The sequence below is a fragment of the Dendrobates tinctorius genome, unplaced genomic scaffold, assembly GCF_039654945.1.
Source record: "Dendrobates tinctorius isolate UK_male_01 unplaced genomic scaffold, ASM3965494v1 ptg000064l, whole genome shotgun sequence".
NCBI classification, from domain to species: domain Eukaryota; kingdom Metazoa; phylum Chordata; class Amphibia; order Anura; family Dendrobatidae; genus Dendrobates; species Dendrobates tinctorius.
In genome coordinates, this window is record NW_027361732.1 from 51,057,707 (window position 1) to 51,079,444 (window position 21,738).

At 41.7% G+C, this 21,738-nt stretch overlaps 1 protein-coding gene across 4 annotated transcripts in view; it reads left to right on the forward strand.

Moving 5' to 3' along the window:
* The window catches only part of SCEL (sciellin), a 150,458-nt gene that overhangs the window by 47,869 nt on the left and 80,851 nt on the right, over positions 1–21,738 (forward strand). For all 4 annotated transcript variants that reach the window (XM_073580421.1, XM_073580422.1, XM_073580423.1 and 1 more), the window contains exons 2-5: positions 15,895–15,937; positions 16,369–16,495; positions 16,582–16,644; positions 19,537–19,599. In XM_073580421.1, coding sequence (XP_073436522.1) covers positions 15,904–15,937; positions 16,369–16,495; positions 16,582–16,644; positions 19,537–19,599 — 287 coding nt within the window. In that variant the 5' untranslated portion in view covers positions 15,895–15,903. The remainder of the gene's footprint in view (positions 1–15,894; positions 15,938–16,368; positions 16,496–16,581; positions 16,645–19,536; positions 19,600–21,738) is intronic.

The following is a 21,738-nucleotide window of genomic DNA, read 5'->3' on the forward strand; positions in this document are numbered from 1 at the left end:
ACTGTTTCAAACATTATATGGGACCAATGATTCTGTATGGAGAAATAGATGGGCCTCGTCATGAGATGTAAAAAGTGAAGTATTTTTCATTGTACTATACCGCTATTTCTCTGCCGTATCGGAGCATGATGAGTTTTGGTATGTGTTAAAGGGGCGCTCTTTCGCCCAGGCCACATGAAAACCTGGAGCCAGCCCCCCCCCCCACAACTTTAGCCAAATAACCCCCATTTTTCAGTGCGTAACTTGTATTATGAAGTTAATTAAGGTTGACAAGCTTAAGTAAGAAGAATTGATGTTTTTGGCATTCAAATGGGCACTGTAGGTGTGTTTCCTGTCCTCCTCTCACTGCCGACTTTTATTCCCCATTGACTTACATTGGGTTTCGTGTTTCGGGACGACCCCGACTTTTCCCTATAATCGGACGATCTTGCTCGACCCGACCTTTGGAAAAGTCGGGTTTCACGAAACGAAACGCGACCCTAAAAACCAAAAGTCGCTCAACTCTAGTGTTTGTCACTATGACACTCTTCACACTTAATGGCAGATTTGCAGTCCTTGGCCATGTGTTCTAATGAGGCACAGCACTTGAAACACACCCCAAGTTCACTGATGATTTTCTTGCGTTCCTGGATGGTTTTGGACCTGAAGCCTCTACATTTGTTCAGCGAGTGTGGTTTTTTGTGAATGGGACACTCGTGATTGAAAGATTTATCCCTCGACGGAACAGTGTACTGCTTATCAGTGGGTATCGCAGGTGGTGGCAGATTAGTCTTTCTGACGCTTACACTGCTCCTCAAGTCCTTGCATCTATGTGTGACGCTTTCATACCTTGATGAGGGTGTTGCTGGAGCTGCAGTGTTAGACTCCAAGAAGTCTAGGCTAGGGTCGTTTCTCATTTGGGCCTGTTCGTCGATGATCTTGCAGAACTGATTGAATGGAGGAAAGGTGACATCATGTGACCTTTTGTACCTGGAAACGCATACTGCCCACTTCTCTTGCAGACTATGTGTCACGTGCCCCGTCCTGTGTGACACAGCCAGCAGGCCGGTAACTAATACTACAGGACATGGCTCATGTAATTGTCCAGTGTAACCCGGCCTGCAGGCCAGTAACTAATACAACAAGACACAGGGGATAGGGAAACATTTACAATGGTGGGCCCTGCGATAGGAAATGGGGAACGTGGAGACCTCCTGCACTCCCCTGAGTCAGTGTCCCTAACACTCCTAACGCTCCCTATACAGGCTCCTCACCTGTCGCTGATCAGGAACCTGTCACCCTAGCAAACCCTACACCTATTCCTTACTAGGGAGCTGAGTGGTGTAGGCACTGGCCCCACCGCTGTACTAACACCAACATGAGGAAAAGTGACAAACAGGGAAACACTTAGCTTTGCTCTGATGCACTTGCTCCTGGCAACAGAGTCCAACACCTGAGTGCATCTTCCTCCCACAGTGTCCAACGCCTGGGTGAAGCTTTACAGCAACAGCGTCCAGCACCTGAGTGCCGCCTTGGAGCAACAGAGTCCAGCACCTGAGTGCAGCTGTCCTGTGTCACGGTCTTGTCAGCGCCGGCGAGCAGCCACCGCGGAGCAAGGACTCACCCACACTGCAGAGGGGCCCGGGGTCAGACACGGCCGGTTAGTTCAAGCAAACAGGACCTGGAGAAGCTAAGGTCAGTGAGCAGTGAAGGACCTAGGGTCATGTGACCACAAGGGGCAGGGCTTAGCGTCCTGCTGTCAGAGCTAGGCAAAATACTATACAGGAATACTCAAAGTCAGACAAACCGGGTCATACACAGAGATAACAATAAAGTACCAGGGATGAGACAGAACGGATAGTCGGGGACAGGCAGTGGTCAAAGCCAAACAGACATAGAAGGTACCAAGCAGAGTCCAACAAGCAGTATCCAGAGAACAGACCGAGTCGTACACAGAGTATCATATAAACAAGAACACAGCACCAACACACTCAGGGGTCACCACACAATGCCAAGGGCGAAAGTATTACTGATGGGGATGGGAGCATCCTGAGGATATAAGAAGCTTTCCCAGAACCAGGGAGATGCCACAATCATAAGCCCCAGGTGTGCAGGTAAGCCTGCACTGGGATCACAACCTTTAACCCCAGAAATGCCAGTCATCAGCACTGGTTCCAGACATTAACCCCACATGTGCGAGTCAAACCCGCACTGAGATCATGACATCCAGCTACAGAGTCCAGCAGCTGAGTGCAACTGTCCAGCAACTGAGTCCAGCACCTGAGTGCAGCTTTCCAGTAACAGAGTCCAGCAAACTGAGTGCAGCTCTACACCATAGCTGCCACTTCACCAAGCTTTGCAAGAATTCTTCACTGACACCATAGCTGCCACTCCACCATGCTTTACACGAACTCCTCGCTGACACCATAGCTGCCACTAGAATCACAGTATCGTAGAGTTGGAAGGGACCTCCTGGGCCATCTGGTCCAACCCCCTGCTCAAAACAGGATTCGCTAAATCATCCCAGTCAGATGTCTGTCCAGCCTCTGTTTGAAGACTTCCATTGAAGGAGAACTCACCACTTCTCATGGCAGCCTGTTCCACTCATTGATCACTCTAACTGTCAAAAAGTTTTTTCTAATATCTAATCTGTGTCTCCTCCCATTCAGTTTCATCCCATTGCTTCTAGTCTTTCCTTGTGCAAATGAGAATAAAGATGATCCTTCTACAATGTGACAGCCCTTTAGATATTTGTAGACAGCTATTAAGTCTCCTCTCAGTCTTCTCTTTTGCAAACTAAACATTCCCAAATCCTGCAACCTTTCCTCATAAGACAGGGTTTGCAGACCAGTCACCATTCTGGTCGCTCTTTTCTGAACTTGCTCCAGTTTGTTGATGTCTTTTTTAAAATGTGGTGCCCAAAACTGGACACAATATTCCAGATGAGGTCTGACCAAAGAGGAGTAGAGGGAAATAATGACTTCACGTGATCTAGACTGTATGCTTCTGTTAATACATCCTAGAATTGCATTTGCCTTTTTTGCTGCTGCATCACACTGTTGACTCATATTCAGTCTGTGATCTATTAGTATACCCAAGTCTTTTTCACATGTGCTGTTGCTTAGCCCTATTCCTCCCATTCTGTATATGCTTTTTTCATTTTTATTGCCCAGATGTAGTACTTTGCATTTTTCCCTGTTAAAAACCATTCTGTTAGTTGCTGCCCACTGCTCCAGTTTATTTATATCTTTTTTAATCCTCTCTCTTCTCTAGTATTAGCTATCCCTCCTAGCTTTGTGTCATCAGCAAATTTAATCAGTTTACCCTCAATTCCTTCATCTAAATCGTTGATAAAGATGTTGAACAATACAGAGCCCAGGACAGAGCCCTGTGGTACCCCACTTGAGACATTCTTCCAACTGGATGTGCAGCCATTTACGACCACTCTTTGGGTCCGATCACTAAGCCAGTTATGAATCCACCTAACAGTTGCCTTGTCCATTCCATACTTAGTCATTTTTTCAATAAGGATTGTATGAGATACTTTGTCAAATGCTTTGCTGAAGTCAAGATATACTATATCTACAGCATTGCCTTGATCCACCCAATTAGTGATTCCGTCATAGAAGGAAATTAAGTTAGTCTGACATGACTTATTCGTTACAAACCCATGCTGACTCTGTTTAATCACTTCATTCTTATCCAGGTACTGACATACATGTTGTTTAATAATTAGTTCAAAGATCTTTCCTGGTATAGAAGTCAGACTCACCGGCCTATAGTTGCCTGGGTCCACCTTCTTCCCCTTTTTGAAGATAGGAACAACATTTGCTCTTCTCCAGTCTTCTGGGACATCTCCTGTTCTCCAAGAATTTTCAAAGATTACAGAGAGGGGTTCAAAAATTTCTTCTGCTATCTCCTTCAGTACTCTGGGGTGTAATTCATCTGGACCTGGAGACTTGAATTCATTTAGGTTAGCTAAGTGTTTCCTCACTATCTTTCTGTTTATAGATATCCTGGATTCTTCTATTCCCTTAATAGGACAGTGAAGAACAGTTGATGTTACATTTCCTTTCTGAGAGAAAATAGATGCAAAATAGGAATTTAAAAGTTCGGCCTTCTCAACATCCTGTCTGACCATTTCATCATTTTCATCCTGTAAAAATCCTATAGCATCTTTGACTTTTCTTTTACTTTTGACATATCCCCAAAATCCTTTATTATTGCTTTTGACATCTCTTGCAAGCCTCAATTCATTGTCAGCTTTAGCTAATCTGATTTGTGCCCTGCAGGTTCTGCAGACAGCATTATATTCTTCTTTAGATATGCCTCCCTCTTTCCATTTTATAAACTTTTTTTCTTCCTTTTTAGCATGTGCTTAAGTTCTGTGTTCATCCATCCTGGTTTCCTTAAATGCTTCCTATTCTTCCCTCTTTTCAGAATTGTTAACAATTGTGCTTTGAGAATTTCATTTTTCAAGATTTCCCATCCTTCCTGGACATTTTTGTCTTTAAGGATATCCAGCCTTCCCTCCAATTCTCTTTCTGAATCCCTTAAAATCTGCCTTTCTGAAATCTAACCTTGACATCTGAGTCTTCACAGGTCTTCCTCCTCTAGTTATCCAAAATTCTAAAATAGCATGGTCGCTACCTTCTAGGGTCCCAGCCACTTTTACCTCCTCAACCATTTCCTCCCTGTTTATAAGGATTAAATCAAAGGTAGCGATTCCACTTGTTTTCTCCCCTACCTTTTGGAAGATAAAGTTGTCAGCAAGAGAGGATAAGAATTTCCTTGACCTGTTAGTTTTGCCTGAGAGAGATTCCCAACAAATGTCTGGATAGTTGAAATCTTCCATGACAACTATGTCATATTTTTTGGAGAACTTGGCCATTTGATGCATAAAGAGTTCATCCATAGCTTCAGCTTGCACAGGCGGCCTGTAGTAAATGCCTACAATGGTGTCCTTTCCATTGTTCTGTCCTTGTAGTCTTACCCAAACAGTTTCCACAAAACTCCCAGTCTCTGAAGCTTCAATCTCTGTGCAGATAAACGCGTTTCTAACATACAATGCGACACATCCTCCTTGTTTATCAAGTCTGTTTCTTGCAAATAAGTTGTATCCTTCTAGTCTTGTATTCCAATCATGTGTATTGTCCCACCAAGTTTCAGTGATTCCAATGACATCATATTTCTTTTCCTGTGTTAGTAGTTCCAGTTCTCCTTGTTTGTTGCCCATGCTTTGTGCATTAGTATAGAAACATTTTAGTTTGTGATTGGTTTCTCTTTCTCCAATATTTTTATTAATTAGATTCTTTTGTCTTTGTTCTTCCTTTCCACTTCTAATAGCAGATTTCTCAATAGCATTTGTCAGGTGTATGGCTTTTTCTGGTCTTTTGCTTCCCTTCCCATGTTGTTCTAGCTTAAAGCTCTCCTTACAAGTGTAGCAAGGCGACTTCCAAATACATGTTTTCCAGTCTTCGTAAGGTGCACCCCATCTCTAGCTCTAGCTTTGAGATGACTGGGTTCACCCCATTGGCGGTGTCCAGGTAGCACAATCCAGACAGATGAGGGTCTCTTTTTGCGAGTTCCAACTCCATAAGCAGATCACTTAAGTCCAGAAGCTTGTGGGCTTGCTTAAGGTTGGAACGTTCTGCAGTCTCTTGAATAGGGACTATTCTATGGCTTCAGCGCTGCCATAGGTTCTTTCAAGTCTCAGCTAGGCAGCAGCGAGACCTGCTTCAGCTTGCCCCACATAGACGGTCCGCAGACTCTTGACACGGTTTGTGGAGTCAGGACCCAACCATTTTACCATGAGGTCGAGCTCCTGCTCTGCGGATAGGTTGAGATCAGCAATGGTGGCCTTGAAGGTTGCTTTCCAGGCTCTGTAGTTCTCTGCACAGTCGTCAGACTTTGAGAGGCTGGTGCTGATTAGATCTTTGCTCACCATAAACCTGGCAACCTCGGACATGTCTGATCCTTCACTCCTTGTTACTGTGTTAGCTTGTGCTGCCCCTCAGGCGTATAAGCTGTGTGGCATGGAAGAGTGAATTGTTCCCGGGTAGAATGATGTTGCTGCAGGGTTGAACTGTGGATTAACCTCTGGAGATTTCGATGACTGCGGCTTGAACTGTGGAGATGGACTGGAATGTGTCTTGTGGTCATCTTGTGATGATTGCTGCTCCTGAGGGGACACATTATGGTGTTGGTCTTAGGTTTCTGCAGATGCTGTGGGTAACACTGGCACCGTAAGTTGGGCTGACTTGGACGTTTCCACATTGTTGGGTTGACCGTCGCTGGAGAAGGTGTGTGCTGCAGATATCTGTTTCTCCATGTAATCACTGGTACAGACAGCTGGGTCCTCTTCTTCCAGTGGTGATAGGCAAATCGAGTCGAGGTTTTGCTTCAATGCTTGCTCGAGTATTTTTACTTCAGCTAATACGATTTTTTTCCTCCATTTCTGTTTGAAGAATCTTTGCTTGGGCCTCTGCTTTCTTTTCTTCTGCCTCTGCTTTCTTGGCTTCTGCCTCTGCTTCTGCTTTCTTGGCTTCTGCCTCTGCTTCAGCTTTCTTGGCTTCTGCCTCTGCTTCAGCTTTCTTGGCTTCTGCCTCTGCTTTCTTGGCTTCTGCCTCTGCTTTCTTTTTTGTGTAGGAACGTCTTAGTTTGGATCGCTCTGTGTTTAGACGGGCCTCTAGGATTCTGTCACTGAGGGCTGAAGTCCTTGAGCAGGATGATTTGTATGACCGAGAAGAGTGTCTTGATGAGCCTGACCTGTGGGATCTTGATTCTTGCAGATGAGCAATACGGAGCTCCGCTTTATCTTTGGCGTCTTGCACGGCGACGTCCCTTTCTCTTTCTATGGAAACTACTTCATTCTGATGAGGATTCATCAACATTAGAGTCTTTTAGGAAGGCAACGTACCTTGTGGACAGTATCTTGTATCTTAAATGGGGCCGTGTCTAGCCATTTTATAGTGTCCTGTAGACTCGCTGCATCATTTTTGAGGCGTTGGATGCTTGACATGAGGGAGGGGACTCGTTCCCATAAGTTGTCCAGATTGTCATTGAACTCATCCTTCGTTTTGTGATAGTTTTCGACAGCCTTTATGGTTGGTTTGACAGAGCATCTTGGTCGTGAGTCTTGGTCTGTTTGTAAAGCTGGCTCTGTTTCCCCCTCTTCATAATGGGCAGTATCGGGTTGTATTTGCTCTGATTCAGCAGTGGGAGACAATGCAGTCTTTTTCGGTCATTTTGATTTAAGGTGCGCTGTCTCTTTAAGAAACTGAACTTTTGAATTGAGGGCTGGAAATAGCAGTGCAGCTTAGTTAAGACATCCTGACAAGATTCCCAAGCTGTTTTTGGAGAATTGTGGGGTTTTGCAGTCCGACAATCTGCAGCAATGTCATATAATATACAGAGAGTTTCTATGCACAATGGGGTCTGGGGTAATGCTGCAGACAGTTTTTAGCAGGGCAGGGCTGCAGTATGTGAGCAGGCAGATGGGTTAGGATATAAGGGTGATTTTTTGCCGGCTTCAAGGCAGTGTTTCGACTGTTCTGTTCCCACATGAGGTGAATGGAGGTGTAGTTGATTGGGGCTGGGAGAGATTCCTACATTCTGTTCCTCAGTGCAGAGCAGACAGGACCATGTTGCTGTTTAGCGTCTGGAGAGATTATACACAACAGGGATTGTGAAGTCCAGACTTGTTTATTTGGAAATCTAGACATACAGCATATGATTGGTAATGCAGTACTTCTCCAGAAATGCAGGTGTAACAACCAAGATGATACAGCAAATTTGTGAAGCAAGGTGGTGCAGCAAAGCGGTCGAAAAACTGATGCCTTTCACAGCTCGGTACAAGCGCGTCTCTCCCACAGAAAATGAAACTAAGAATGGCTGCTAGCAGGAAGAGAAGGCGTGACCTGACCCGGAAGTAGAAGGCATGTACTAGAATTAAATAGCTGCAGGCTGCTATACAGAGAAAGGACAGCAGGTGGCAGCAGAGCAAATGCAGGACTATTATACATGGCATGGAAAATAACACAGTCTATGAATATATGAGTATATGCATAACTTTAGAAGGAACAGCACAAGAGGCATTCGATAATTGACTAGAATCAATGGTGGTCTCAATGCTGAGCTATATGTCAGTATCCTACAAGGTGAGTTACTTCATACACTCAAGTACTATGAATATGAAAAGAACGACATTGTGTTCCTGCAGGACGATGACCTGAACATACATCAAGATTGGTGAAGAAATGGTTCAATGACAATGAAGTAAAGGTGCTAGATTGGCCTCCATAGTCCCCAGGCCTCAACCAAATCTAACACTTGTAGGTAGAGTTGAAGAAAAACTGTAAACATACCCATGTGAGTCAACCCATATGCAACAACTTTGGGAATGTGTAGAGAGCTGGGATCATATTTCTGTAGAAACATGTTTGAATCTGATTGAGAGCATACCGAGAAGGATTCAGGCAGTGCTGAAAGCCAAAGGTGGATTTACAAGATACTAACAAAATATTAAAAACTAGCTGAAGAGCCTGGCATTGCCTGGGCATAGTAACCAACTGTGGTTAGTTATAACAAATTATAAGGATTATATTGCACATAAAAACCGTGCATTTAATCCTATCCTGTGTGATACTGATTGCTGAGCCGTGTATCTAATCCTATTCTGTGTGATACTGTCTGCTGAGCCGTGTATCTAATCCTATTCTGTGTGATACTGACTGCTGAGCCGTGTATCTAATCCTATTCTGTGTGATACTGACTGCTGAGCCGTGTATCTAATCCTATTCTGTGTGATACTGTCTGCTGAGCCGTGTATCTAATCCTATTCTGTGTGATACTGACTGCTGAGCCGTGTATCTAATCCTATTCTGTGTGATACTGACTGCTGAGCCGTGTATCTAATCCTATTCTGTGTGATACTGACTGCTGAGCCGTGTATCTAATCCTATTCTGTGTGATACTGACTGCTGAGCCATGTATCTAACACTATTCTGTGTAATACTATGTGCTGAGCTGCGTATCTAATCCTATCATGTGTGATACTGTCTGCTGAGCTGTGTATCTTATCCTATCCTGTGTGATACTGCCTGCTGAGCCATGTGTCTAATCCTCTCCTGTGTGATACTGACTGCTGAGCTGTGTATCTAATCCTCTCCTGTGTGATACTGACTGCTGAGCTGTGTATCTATTCCTATCCTGTGTGATACTGACTGCGGAGCCGTGTATCTAATCCTATCCTGTGTGATACTGCCTGCTGAGCCATGTGTCTAATCCTCTCCTGTGTGATACTGACTGCTGAGCTGTGTATCGAATCCTCTCCTGTGTGATACTGACTGCTGAGCTGTGTATCTAATCCTATCCTGTGTGATACTGACTGCTGAGCCATGTATCTAATCCTATCCTGTATGATACTGACTGCTGAGCCGTGTATCTAATCCTATCCTGTGTGATACTGACTGCTGAGCCATGTATCTAATCCTATCCTGTATGATACTGACTGCTGAGCCGTGTATCTAATCCTCTCCTGTGTGATACTGGGCTCCCCCTGCAGTCTGTGTCAGAGGGTGGTCTGTGTCGGCACGGTAATAAATTGTGTTATTTCCAGCTTTACAGAAGGACGATAACACCATAGAAATGATAAAAATAATAGGCCTCAGTTACCACAACTGTCTACAAAGAAAACTGTTGCTGATAGCAACCAATCACAGCTCATTTTTCATCTTTTAAACAGCTCTGGGACAGTGTGGCGAGTTTTGTGTTTTGACTTTTATGTGGCGAGGTTGGTGTATGTGTGGTGAAATGTGTGCTGAGGGTAGTATATGTGTTGAAGCACGTGGTAGTGTGTGGCGCATTTTGTGTGTGTTCTTATCCCCGTGTGTGGTGAGTATCCCATGTCAGGGCCCCACCTTAGCAACTGTATGGTATATACTCTTTGGTGCCATCGCTCTCATTCTTTAAGTCCCCCTTGTTCACATCTGGAAGCTGTCAATTTGCCTCCAACACTTTTCCTTTCACTTTTTCCCCATTTTGTAGATAGGGGCAAAATTGTTTGGTGAATTGGAGCGCGCGGGGTTAAAATTTTGCCTCACAACATAGCCTATGATGCTCTCGGGGTCCAGACGTGTGACTGTGCCAAATTTTGTGGCTGTAACTACGACAGTGCAGATGCCAATCCCGGACATACACACATACATACATACACACCCACATTGAGCTTTATATATTAGATTAAAAATTTGATTTTTAAGAGCAAAACAGTAACAATGCAGTGACATGACAAGAATCTGCATAACTAATCATATTCTAAATAGTTGCAACTCAAATTTATGTATGAAATAGCCAAGATGGTTGTCTATAAAATGATGGTAGTCTCACATTTGAAGTATCAGTTTATGGCGGTTCATGAAGCCTTGAAGTCAAAAGTTCAAAACATTGTTATCCTCTTCCTCCTGACTGTATTAGTTGACTAATTGGTTACTATTTAGCAAATGATTGACTTCCCAATGCATCAATAGATGAATATCCAATGTTCAGATCCAATTGCTTGAGATGAGTCTCAATAGGCCATGTGTTGAGGTATCACTACTACCAGTACTATTACATGTGTATGTCTCATTGAGAACATGTGCTTAGAGACACACAGACTCTTTTGTGTTGTTTTATGACACTATAAGCTGTAACTATGTTATTATTAGGACACAATAGGTAGGAAGGCAACAGAGGCTTAAGCCTAGGGCTGCAGAATTGCTGGACTAACAGGTTATAAGAAAAATTATATAGCCTTTCTGACACATATCCTAACAAGCTAAGTGCACCAGTCTCACGGGGTCCTAAGAGATCTGTATAATAACGTATGCAGTTTACACTGTGATATCTGGTGACGGATCTACTTTTTGCCAAGTCGCTATTGATCTTAATCGATTGTTAGAATCTACCATCTTTTCAACATGTGGCAAGCCAGGTATTGCAAAGCTGCGAAACTACTGCTCCCCATAATGCCCCTATAACATCCTATGAACTCACTAATTGGCTGCTGTGCTGTCAGTGTGATGTCACTGATTGGCTGCTGTGCTGTCAGTGTGATGTCACTGATTGGCTGCTGTGCTGTCAGTGTGATGTCACTGATTGGCTGCGGTGCTGTCAGTGTGATGTCACTGATTGGCTGTTGTGCTGTCAGTGTGATGTCACTGATTGGCTGCTGTGCTGTCAGTGTGATGTCACTGATTGGCTGCGGTGCTGTCAGTGTGATGTCACTGATTGGCTGCTGTGCTGTCAGTGTGATGTCACTGATTGGCTGCTGTGCTGTCAGTGTGATGTCACTGATTGGCTGCTGTGCTGTCAGTGTGATGTCACTGATTGGCTGCTGTGCTGTCAGTGTGAAGTCACTGATTGGCTGCTGTGCTGTCAGTGTGATGTCAGGATTACAGCCAATGCCTGACTCCAGGAGCAGTGGCAGAGACTCACTTGTGCACCAGGGGAAGGTGATTACAGAATGGTGTTTTTTTTTTTTTTACAAACTGCATCTAGGGCTGAACATTATCAGAAAGGGAACAATCCCTTTAAGCTTTAAATTAAATGCTAATAATAGCATAAAAATGTTAATCTCCATATATGCTCCTTTATGAATCATTGCTGCTAGCTGTGCCGCGCACATTTTATCTGGCATTAGTTTTAACCCCTTCACGCCCTGTCAATTTTTCTGTTTTTTTCTATCCTTCCCGTCTTCCAAGAACCATAACTTTTTTTTTTATATTTTTCCATCCACACTGCCAGATGAGGGCTTGTTTTTTGCAGGATGAGTTGTACTTTTGAATTACATATTTCATTTTATCATGTAAATCCATTGGAAAGCAGGAAAAAAATTCCAAGAGGGTTGAAATTGCAACATTTTTTTTTTTAATTTACCATGTTCTATACACAGTAAATCTGATCTGGCAATATGATTCTCCAGGTCAGTATGATTACAGAGATACAAAACATGTATAATTTTTGTTATTTATGTGGTGATTAAACAATTTGCAAATTTGTAAAAAAAAAAAAAAAAAAAGAAACTTTGCTTATGCAGCTATAGGCTGGCATTCACAGGAGAATCATCATGACAGGCACGGAGGTCTTCAGCAGACCCCTGCTATAATGGCATCCCATTGGCATCCTGCAATCACAGGCATGTCGTTCGGCACATGGAATGACGCGCTCCCCTCCCCCCCGGCTGGTGCATGTTAATTGACGCTGTCAAAGATTGAAGCGGTTTAGGCTGGTTTCACATTTGCGTTTTTTTTCGCGGTAATTTAGCGCTAAATAGCGCATGCGTTTTTTTTTCCTATACTTTGCATGGGATGCGCTTATGTGCGCATACACATGCGTTTGTACGCGTTTTACCGCGCATGCGTTTTTTTGCGGTATGCGCTCGGGCGCACAAAATGCAACCTGTTGCATTTTTTGTGCGTCCGATTTGCCTCAAAAAAACGCATGCGCGCGCATTGTGTTTTTTTTACAGCAAGACACCCAATATAAGTCTATGGGTGCGCATATGTGCGCATTGGCATGCTTATGTATGCGTTTTTTTGCACATGCGTTTTTTTTGTTAACCATGGAATTTAGGGGTTTGGGTTAGAGTTAGGGTTAGTTAAGGGGGTTTAGGGTTAGGGTCAGGGTTAGGGTTGGGGTTAGGGTCAGGGTCAGGGTTAGTTAGGGTGTAGGGTTTGGGTTAGGGTTAAGTATGGTTTGGTTAAGGGTTAGGGTTAGGGTTAGGGTTAGGGTCAGGGTTAGGGTTAGTTAGGGTTTAGGGTTTGGGTTAGGGTTAAGTATGGTTTGGTTAAGGGTTAGGGTCAGGGTCAGGGTTAGGGTTAGGGTCAGGGTTAGGGTTAGTTAGGGTTTAGGGTTTGGGTTAGGGTTAAGTATGGTTGGGTTAGAGTCAGGGTTAGGGTTAGGGTTAGTTAGGGTTTAGGGTTTGGGTTAGGGTTAAGTATGGTTTGGTTAAGGGTTAGGGTTAGGGTCAGGGTTAGGGTTAGGGTTAGGGTCAGGGTTAGGGTTAGTAAAGTCATGGTTTGGGTTAGTGTGAGGGGCCACCTAATGTTGGAAAAAAACGCAAACGCGGTAAAAACGCGGTAAAAACGCACTAAAAACGCATACAAACGCATAAAAACGCTGCGTTTTTTTCATGCATGCTCATAAAAATGCTTGAAAAAAACGCAGCAGTTGTATGCTTTTGTATGCGTTTTTTCAATGCGTTTTTTTGCGGGAAAAACGCGCTGCAAAAAAAAGCAAGTGTGAAACTAGCCTAACTACTATCAGTAACTAAAAGTTCCCAGTGAAAAGTATGGTATAATCTTATCCTTTCAGTGCAGTTCATCCACGGCAGTGATTATGCAAATAGAAATGTCATCAGAAACACGTATGTGAACACTGCCCAAACTCCCTGGTTTCATATGACTGGATCAGTCAAACAAAATATTTGGCAACATGCAAAGCAGGAGTGACTGCAAAACCCGCCAGTTTCACTGAGAATATCTGCATATTTTACAGAGGTGTGGAGTCTGACTCATCTTCATTTCTTCCATCATCATGCTTATAACCAAAGTTAAAACCACATTAATGTCTACAAAGAACACCATTTAAGCCTTCATCTTATATAGAAAGTTGGCATAGGAGCTCTTAAAGCAACTGTAGTTTTTTTTTTATTATTCCCGGCACTGTCTTCTGCTCTTCTCGGCACTGTCTTCTACTCTTCTCCATCTTGTGACCGCAGCTTCTGACTGACAAGAAGTCAGAGGTAACGGTCACAAGCTCTGTGCAAGTTTATGGGAGCCTCGTTCTGGCCTTGTTCGGGCTCTCATAGACTTACATTGAGACGTGACCTCTGGTTCACCCACTGGACACTGGAGCTATCTGGCAGGGCACAAACAGCAGAACACAACCGGTATGGCGCCGAAAACAGAAGAAAATGGCAGGGCACGTGCATTAGTGATACCACTCTGGCAGGGAAAGAAAAAAAAAAAGGCCAGAGTGGTGCTTTAATATGTAGCAACATCTAAAACTAGAGGAAAAAAATTACTAATTATTTCTGTTTTAATAAATAAAAAAGAGAACTAGGGGTTGCACAGTATTAGAAAGATATTATCTTTCTTCTGAAGACTCCACCAACTCTGATCTCAGGCTGTATGAGGTACGGCAGATCAGCCCTCTTATTTCTATGAAGCTGACTTGCAATATCAGTTATAGCTCATGGACATGAATGCTGCTGTTCCTGGAATAAAACAGCGATATTGTTCTAGTATCAGTCATTAATTAGTAATGAAATAATATTCCAAATATGTTTTACAAGGCTACTTTTATATTTAAGCCATAAAGTATTGGCCACTGTAGGGTAGGGATGTTAAACTCAAATACACAGAGGGCCAAACTTAAAAACTTGGACAAAGTTGCACGCCAACCATGATATTTATTTAAAAAATGGCAACAATTTAGGAAGTTTTTGCTTACTAAGAAATCTAACAATGAACCTATTTGTATAGAAACTTAATACCTCCTGATTGATGACTGTTCCTGTCGCATCGCTGGCCCAAACTATGTGCTGCTAATGATGCAATATGGGGCATATTAGCCTTTATTTAGCACATTGCAGCAGTGCTGACATTATTGCTGTTCTCAAGTTATTTAGCCAACCTCAGGGCCATGATTACAAGCTCAACAGAGAAGAGAGCATGTAAGCATGTTCGGCCAAAGCTGCTAGAAAGATCCCCCATGGCAACAAGCAGTAAAGAATTATACAAAAAAATAAAAATTTGTTAAGAATAAAGCCAAATTTTAATTAATAAATTGCCCTTACAAAGTAATTTTCCTCCTATTGAAGTCCCTATATTGTATTGTACCCACAAAGTATGATGCCAACAAAGGTGCCCCCCAAACACAGTATGATACCCCCAAAGTGAATTCCCCCACAGTATCCTTCACATGCATGGTATGATAACCCTACAGTACACCACCCTCAACCTCCCCAGCATAGTATTGTGACCCCAACACTGTATGATACCCCACACAGCTCTACACACAGTATAATGAGCCTGACATAATCATCTATACAGTATAATGGCCCCACACAGTCCTCCACACAGTATAATGTGTCCCACACAGTCCTTTACAGAATATAATGGCCACACATAGTCCTCCATACAAAATAATGGCCCCACATAGTCCTCCATACAGCATAATGGTCCCCACATAGTCCTTTGTACAGTATAGTGGCACCACATAGCCTTCCATAGATTATAATGGGCTCCACATAGTCCTCCACACAGAACAATGTCCTCCTCTCTAGGGTACAAATGGCCCCACAAAGTCTCCCAAACAGTATAATGGGCACTACATTAAAAAAATAAATACTCACCTCTCTTCATTCCCCATCTGCTCTAGTTTCAGCATTGAGTGCTCTGAAGCACTTCTACGCGCTGCACAGAGGCACAAAACAGTGACGTCACTGCTCCAGCTGAGCTGAGTTGTCAAATGCAGAGGGAGAATGATGGGGGGAGCGTCAGACAACACCTCTTCCATCATTGATCTAAGATGCTGATATAGTTGAAAGTGCGATGCTGGGCAGAAAGGGAGGTCGGTGCCAGCGTTGCGGACAAAACATAATCATCCCACGGGACCAAACATAATCAACCCATGGGCCTGTGGGTCAGAGTTTAACATGTATGCTGTAGGGCAAATCATTATTACCTGATAAGGCAGGACTTTTTTACCTATTGCTTCACCCTTATGCTACAGGTCTAAATGAAACATTAAATTGGGAATACACACAAATATCGTGCAATGAATTACAATGATCACATACAATAATGCTGGTCAGTAGCATTTATCACAGAGTATTATTGTCTAATGTCATTCTTTTCTATTTTTCAGGTTTGAAACATGTCATCTTTCAGCTTTAACAAATCTGGAAATGGTAATATCTAAATAAACATAGGAATAATGTGTAAAAGCAAACTAATAAATGTGTTAAATCCCTTAAAGGGAACCATGTCACTAGTGACCTGCAGATGTAGAGTTATTCTGCAGGTTAATAGCATTATGAAGGTGCCTGGCCTCTGAAGCAAGAGTGTGACGGATATCCGGGATAAAATGAACTTTATTTCTTCTGGGACGCTACAGTCACCGTTGCAATCATGCCGCTAGTTTGATCTGTCAATTAACGAGAATGTATCGGCAACCAGAAAGTTGGGAGACAGTGGAGAAAACAGAAGTTGAGAACACCCCTTTAAAAACTATTTTTTAAATTTATTTTTTTTTAATATATAAAAATAGATAATGGATGCCACGTGAATATGAGTAAAGTCTTCACAGACAATTCATTTTTTTTTCTGCTCTCCCCACTAGATGCCAAAAGTAACACTCTGGGATCGATGAACAGACAGAATGTGATACAGGAGACTAACAAGAAAAGGACCCTGCTAAAAGACGGTAGTTGGATCAAAAGACGACCGGAAGAGGAAGAAGAGCAGATGTAAAGAAGCTATTGTAGCATCATTGTATGCACTGGTGTTTGTGTTAGCTCTGCTTACATTCATTTTTTCTTAATAATTATTACAGTAGAGATGAAAACTATGGGAAAAGTGTTCTGAACCGACATAAATCACAAGAGGACTTGGACAGGTAATAATTAAATTATTTGAAAACTTTGCATTGTTGCAAATTTATGAGAACATTGCTTTAGTAAAAGTAGGAACCATAGAACAAAGAATTCTTACGTTCAACACAAGTGCAAACTCTGTAGAATCCAATTTGTAGCCATTTCCATGGTATCCATTTAGGGTTAGATACACTTAATAAAGATTTTATTGACTTTACAAAACATAGAAATTAAAGGGAATCTGTCGGCAGGATTTTGCTCCCTCATCTGAGAGCAGCATGATGTGGGCAAACATAAGCTGAATCTAGTGATGTATCACTTAGTTTACTGGGTGCAGCAGTTGGGACACAATCAGAGTTTTTAGATGTGGCATGTAGCAGAGCTGAGAAAGCTAACCCCGCCCACACCAGACTCTGTATGTACATAGTCTATTGACAGTGAGCTGCTTATCACAGGAGGGGCAGAGTCATATTAGCAGTCACGTGCATAGCAGACCTGGCAATGATATTCTCCTAGTGATAAAACTGATAAAACCTTTATAAGTAAACAACAGCACAGATTGCTAAGCTTTAACTTACATGGTATCTGCTATATTCCTTCTTTTTTTGCTAGACTTGCTTTGCACTTAACACTTTCATACACATGATATTGCTATTACTGCACTTTTTAGATGGAAGATATATACACTTTGAGATTTTTTTTCAGATGGATGATTAGTGAAATGCACTGAATTTAGGTATCATCTATACCCTTAGAGGCACTCTATTTTTAGATATTGTAGGATCTGACATATACTGGACATGGAAACTGTATTGCATAATGACACAGGATCTCTTTTCCACATCATGGATATTCCCTCTAATTTTTATTGAAATTTTTTTTTTATATAATTGTGTTGTTGTGATATTTTGAATTAATAAAGAATTATTGTTTATGCTCATATGAAACTGTTTTTTTTTCTATAGTGGATTAAACATAATATAAAGCAGATGCAGCTGAACAAATTGATATGAAGGTTGTAATGCAAATTTCTATATAATTTTATATTCATTTAACTATCTGCTCCTTCCTTCTATGTTTAGGATTCCAGTGTTCAGTTGTATTGTATATGACTGTACATACAGTATATAGTTGTCAACCACTAATTAGGACCTCCCAGTGGACCCCTAAGCATAGAATGGTTATTTAATTTACTACAAGATATACTAAATCTTTCGCTAAAAAACTATATATCAATCTGTTCAACTCCTCATGCTGCCCAAAGAAAGGACCCCAGGTAAAATGTGACACGTTCTCTTTAAAGGGAATTCATCAGCATGTTTTTTCTACCTCATCTGACAGAAACATAATGTAGGCAAAGAAACCCTGAATCCAACCACGTATCACTGAGATTACTGGGTGCAACAGTTGTGACATAATCAGAGTTCTTAGATTAGGCATGAAGCAGAGCTGAGAAAGCTAACCCCACCCACACTAGGCTTTCTATGTGCATAGTCTATAAACAGTGAGTTGCTTAACACAGGAAGGGGCAGAGTTGGATGAATGCCCATACGCTAGCTAGTCACAGCCATGATAATGTCTTAGTGATAAAACCTTAGCTGTAAGTAAACAACAGCACACAGCCTAATAAGTAACACATTGTTAAAATCTGTGTTTTAACCCCTATCTCATACTGTACTCAGATTACATAGCAAAAACCTTCTAACAGATTCCCTTTAAAGTATTGTGCTTTGTCAATGGGGGATCTGGTGTGTAGCCGCATTAACCTAGATTGCAATGGGAACTTCTGTGTCCTTTTTATCTTTACAGATGGGAAACATAAGCTAACATGCGCTGTTGATTTCCAAATAGATTTTGGGTTAAGGAATGATATTTGTGAATAATTACATAGTAAAAGGATAGTTTACACTTTTTTAATAGTTGAAGGCTACTGAACGTCCTCAGTCAGCCTATCTTATGTCTGTTGGAAATATACCAATGTGTGTAATTATAACATGTGTATGGTAGCGCTTGTCATTAAGGTAGGGGACACTCGCTAGGCAGCCGATAAATCAGGTCCGGCACAGGTTTCTCAACAAAACTCAGTTCATTCGGTTTATTATGCAGCATAAACCATTAACAGCAACAGAAAAGTTCATATTCAAACAGCATAGCGTCCATGACACAGCTCTCCTCTGTTAACCCTGTGGTCACACAGGCTTTGTTATCTCCGGTACACAGGCTCTCTAGCCTCACAGTTATATCTCCTGTCCGGGTTACCTCATAGCTGCTTCTCAGTCCTGACGTTCATTCCCTCTCCTGGGAACTCTCAGACACATGCAGCCATGATACACACAGGCACTCAGGAAGGCAGACACATCTTCCTCAGCACAGTCGGTCTGACGAGACCTTCCATACGGACCAACCGGGTCCAAGCATTCCCTCATGTGACCTACCCTGGTCACCCCATATGGTCCATAGCCCTGCCCACCGGATCACATGGCTATGACCTCATCACAGGTCCTACAACCATTCATACACATACTTTACTATGGGCGTTTTAGACACCCGCCCCTAGGTGGGTCTGTAGGTGATTGATCCCACCCGTCTCACCAATCACCTGAAGGATTCTCCCTAACACATTGGAAAAAAAGATCAGCAGTAGCTGATCAGCACATAATCAAGCCTTCATCCCAAGGCCACCACCTTGGGATACATAACGGTCATTTAGGACCCTGCTCCTATTACCACCCTGGACATGACTATCCACCCATCCTGGGACACCCACACAGTGCCCCCTAGTGGACACAGTGGTCACTACACCACACATGGTAGAAGTCTCATTTCGGTGGGAGAATTTATGAAATATGTTTTGTTGAACTGGGAAATTTGCATGTTTTCTAGTAACATGAATTGTGGTCTGTGTTGTGTTACAGCGCAACTGATAAAGAGAAGAAGCCTATTCACAACAGATTTAAATCCGACGATGCTTTAGACAGGTATTTTTTTTGTATTTTATTAGTAATCTCAAAAAAATCTCTGTACATAGAATTTAATGTCATGTGTATATTGTGAAGGCTTTCTAATAATCATAAAAGGTAATGATTAAATTCCAACTTAGCATCACAACAATTGCGCTTTTCTAATGAGTGGACTCTGCTTCTGAGGATCTTTTTTCTCTCAAGGGTGGTCCTGTATGGCTCATGGTGTAATGATGGGAAATTTTGTAGCAAAATCATTAATGAATGTCATACAGTCATTAAAGTCAATCACTGGCCTCAGTTAGGATGTCTACATGTATGGCTTATAACATAACTAAGGAAGGATAAGAATTTCATCACTGCGGAACTGACGAGAACCACCAGGGTGGTGGAGGTTGAGGTGTTTCCTTGTCTTGCGTGCAAACATTAAAGAGAATCTGTCAGCAGGATTGTGCACAGTAACCTACAGACAGTGTCAGGTTGGTGCCGTTATACTGATTATAATGATACCTTGGTTAATGAAATCCGTCATGGGGTTGTTGTTGAATCTTTATTTCTAGTATTCATTTAATGATATGTTTATGCTTCGGGGTGACCTGTGGGGGGTCTGAATGTGGTACTCTACTTAGGTATTCATACTGCAGACTGCTGCGTGGTCACTGATCCCTCAGTGTCCTGGCCCTAATTTACATACTGAATATAATATGCTTTAAAAAAAAAATTCCCATTCAGCTGGCAGGTGCTGCCAGCGCCATTTTGCTGAGAAAAAATTTTTTGTCTCCACTAAAATGGCACTGGTGGCACCTGCACCGTAGCATCTATCAGATTGGTAATAGTTGCTATTGTGCAGGTGCTTTCGGCGCCATTTTTGAAAAATAATTTTTTTTCTGAAGAAATTTATATCACTACATAAAATAATTAAATGGATTTTATAAATATGAGCATGCTACATCGCTGCCGCCGGAGCCTGCCTGCTGAATGTGAATTTTAAAAAAAACCCATTATATTCAGTATGTAAAATAGGGGGCAGGTCAGTGAGGGATCAGTGACCTGTCATAAGCCGATACAGATGAACACCTAATCAGAGCACCACATGAAGACCCCCCACACAGGCCGCCGCGAAGCACGAGAATCATTAACTGAAAACTGAAAATAAAGATTACACAACAACCACAAGACGGATTTCATCACCCAAGGTATCATTGTAATCAGTGTAACAGCACCGACCTGACACTGTGTGTTGGTTATTGTGCTGACAGGTTCACGTTAAAATAATTCTTTAATATGGCCGCCTGCAGCTTTCCTTATAGACAGAATAAATCTGTAGTTAAATTTTACAGTTCAGAAAGATTAGTCAAACTATATATTGCAGAAAAGTTAGTTCCCACTTTGACCATGAGAAAGCAGCGGGAGGTTTTTGATAGTCTTGATCATTAACAAGTCTTCCCAAATATTAATTAAGTGATTTGACCACTAAGCAAAATTTATACATATTATACACATGCGTTTATGAATATATTAATATTAACTGTGCCTTATTTATGTAAAACCTCTTTCATTTACTCCAGAATCATTTCAGTAATGACTTAGCTTCAAGAAAATAAAAGAAATTATTTGGTATTTTATTTTAAAATATCCATCTTTATTTTCTTGATATCTTATCTTGATTTATTAATAGTAATGTTAGGTGATAAATAGAATAAAAAAACAGTCTGTATATGCATTTAAATAAGAAATGTGTCACATGTAACAAGCTTTTTGCATGTTTATTCTTTTACTTACTAATACTCATATCAATTAATACCATGTAACATTGCTAATATAAAGTTATAGGACTAAAAGTTAAACATTCCATTCATCTATTTAATCATTTGTAAGTAATTTATATAGGGTAAGGACAATACTCAGAAAGAATTTAGTTGATCATGATAATTATTGTAAAATGTGGTATCTGATGAAAAGGAATGGAGCATTTTAACGTCAAGCGTGATATGACTTACTAATGTGTTTTGTGTAACATTGAAATCTAGATGTTCTAGGCTTAGAAAGAATCATAGTTTAAAGAAAGAATATAGAAAAAAACGCAAGAGAATACAGCGTGGCAATTAACCACCCTAAGCATAAACCGATTCCCCCAAAGTTGAATTTTCACCATGT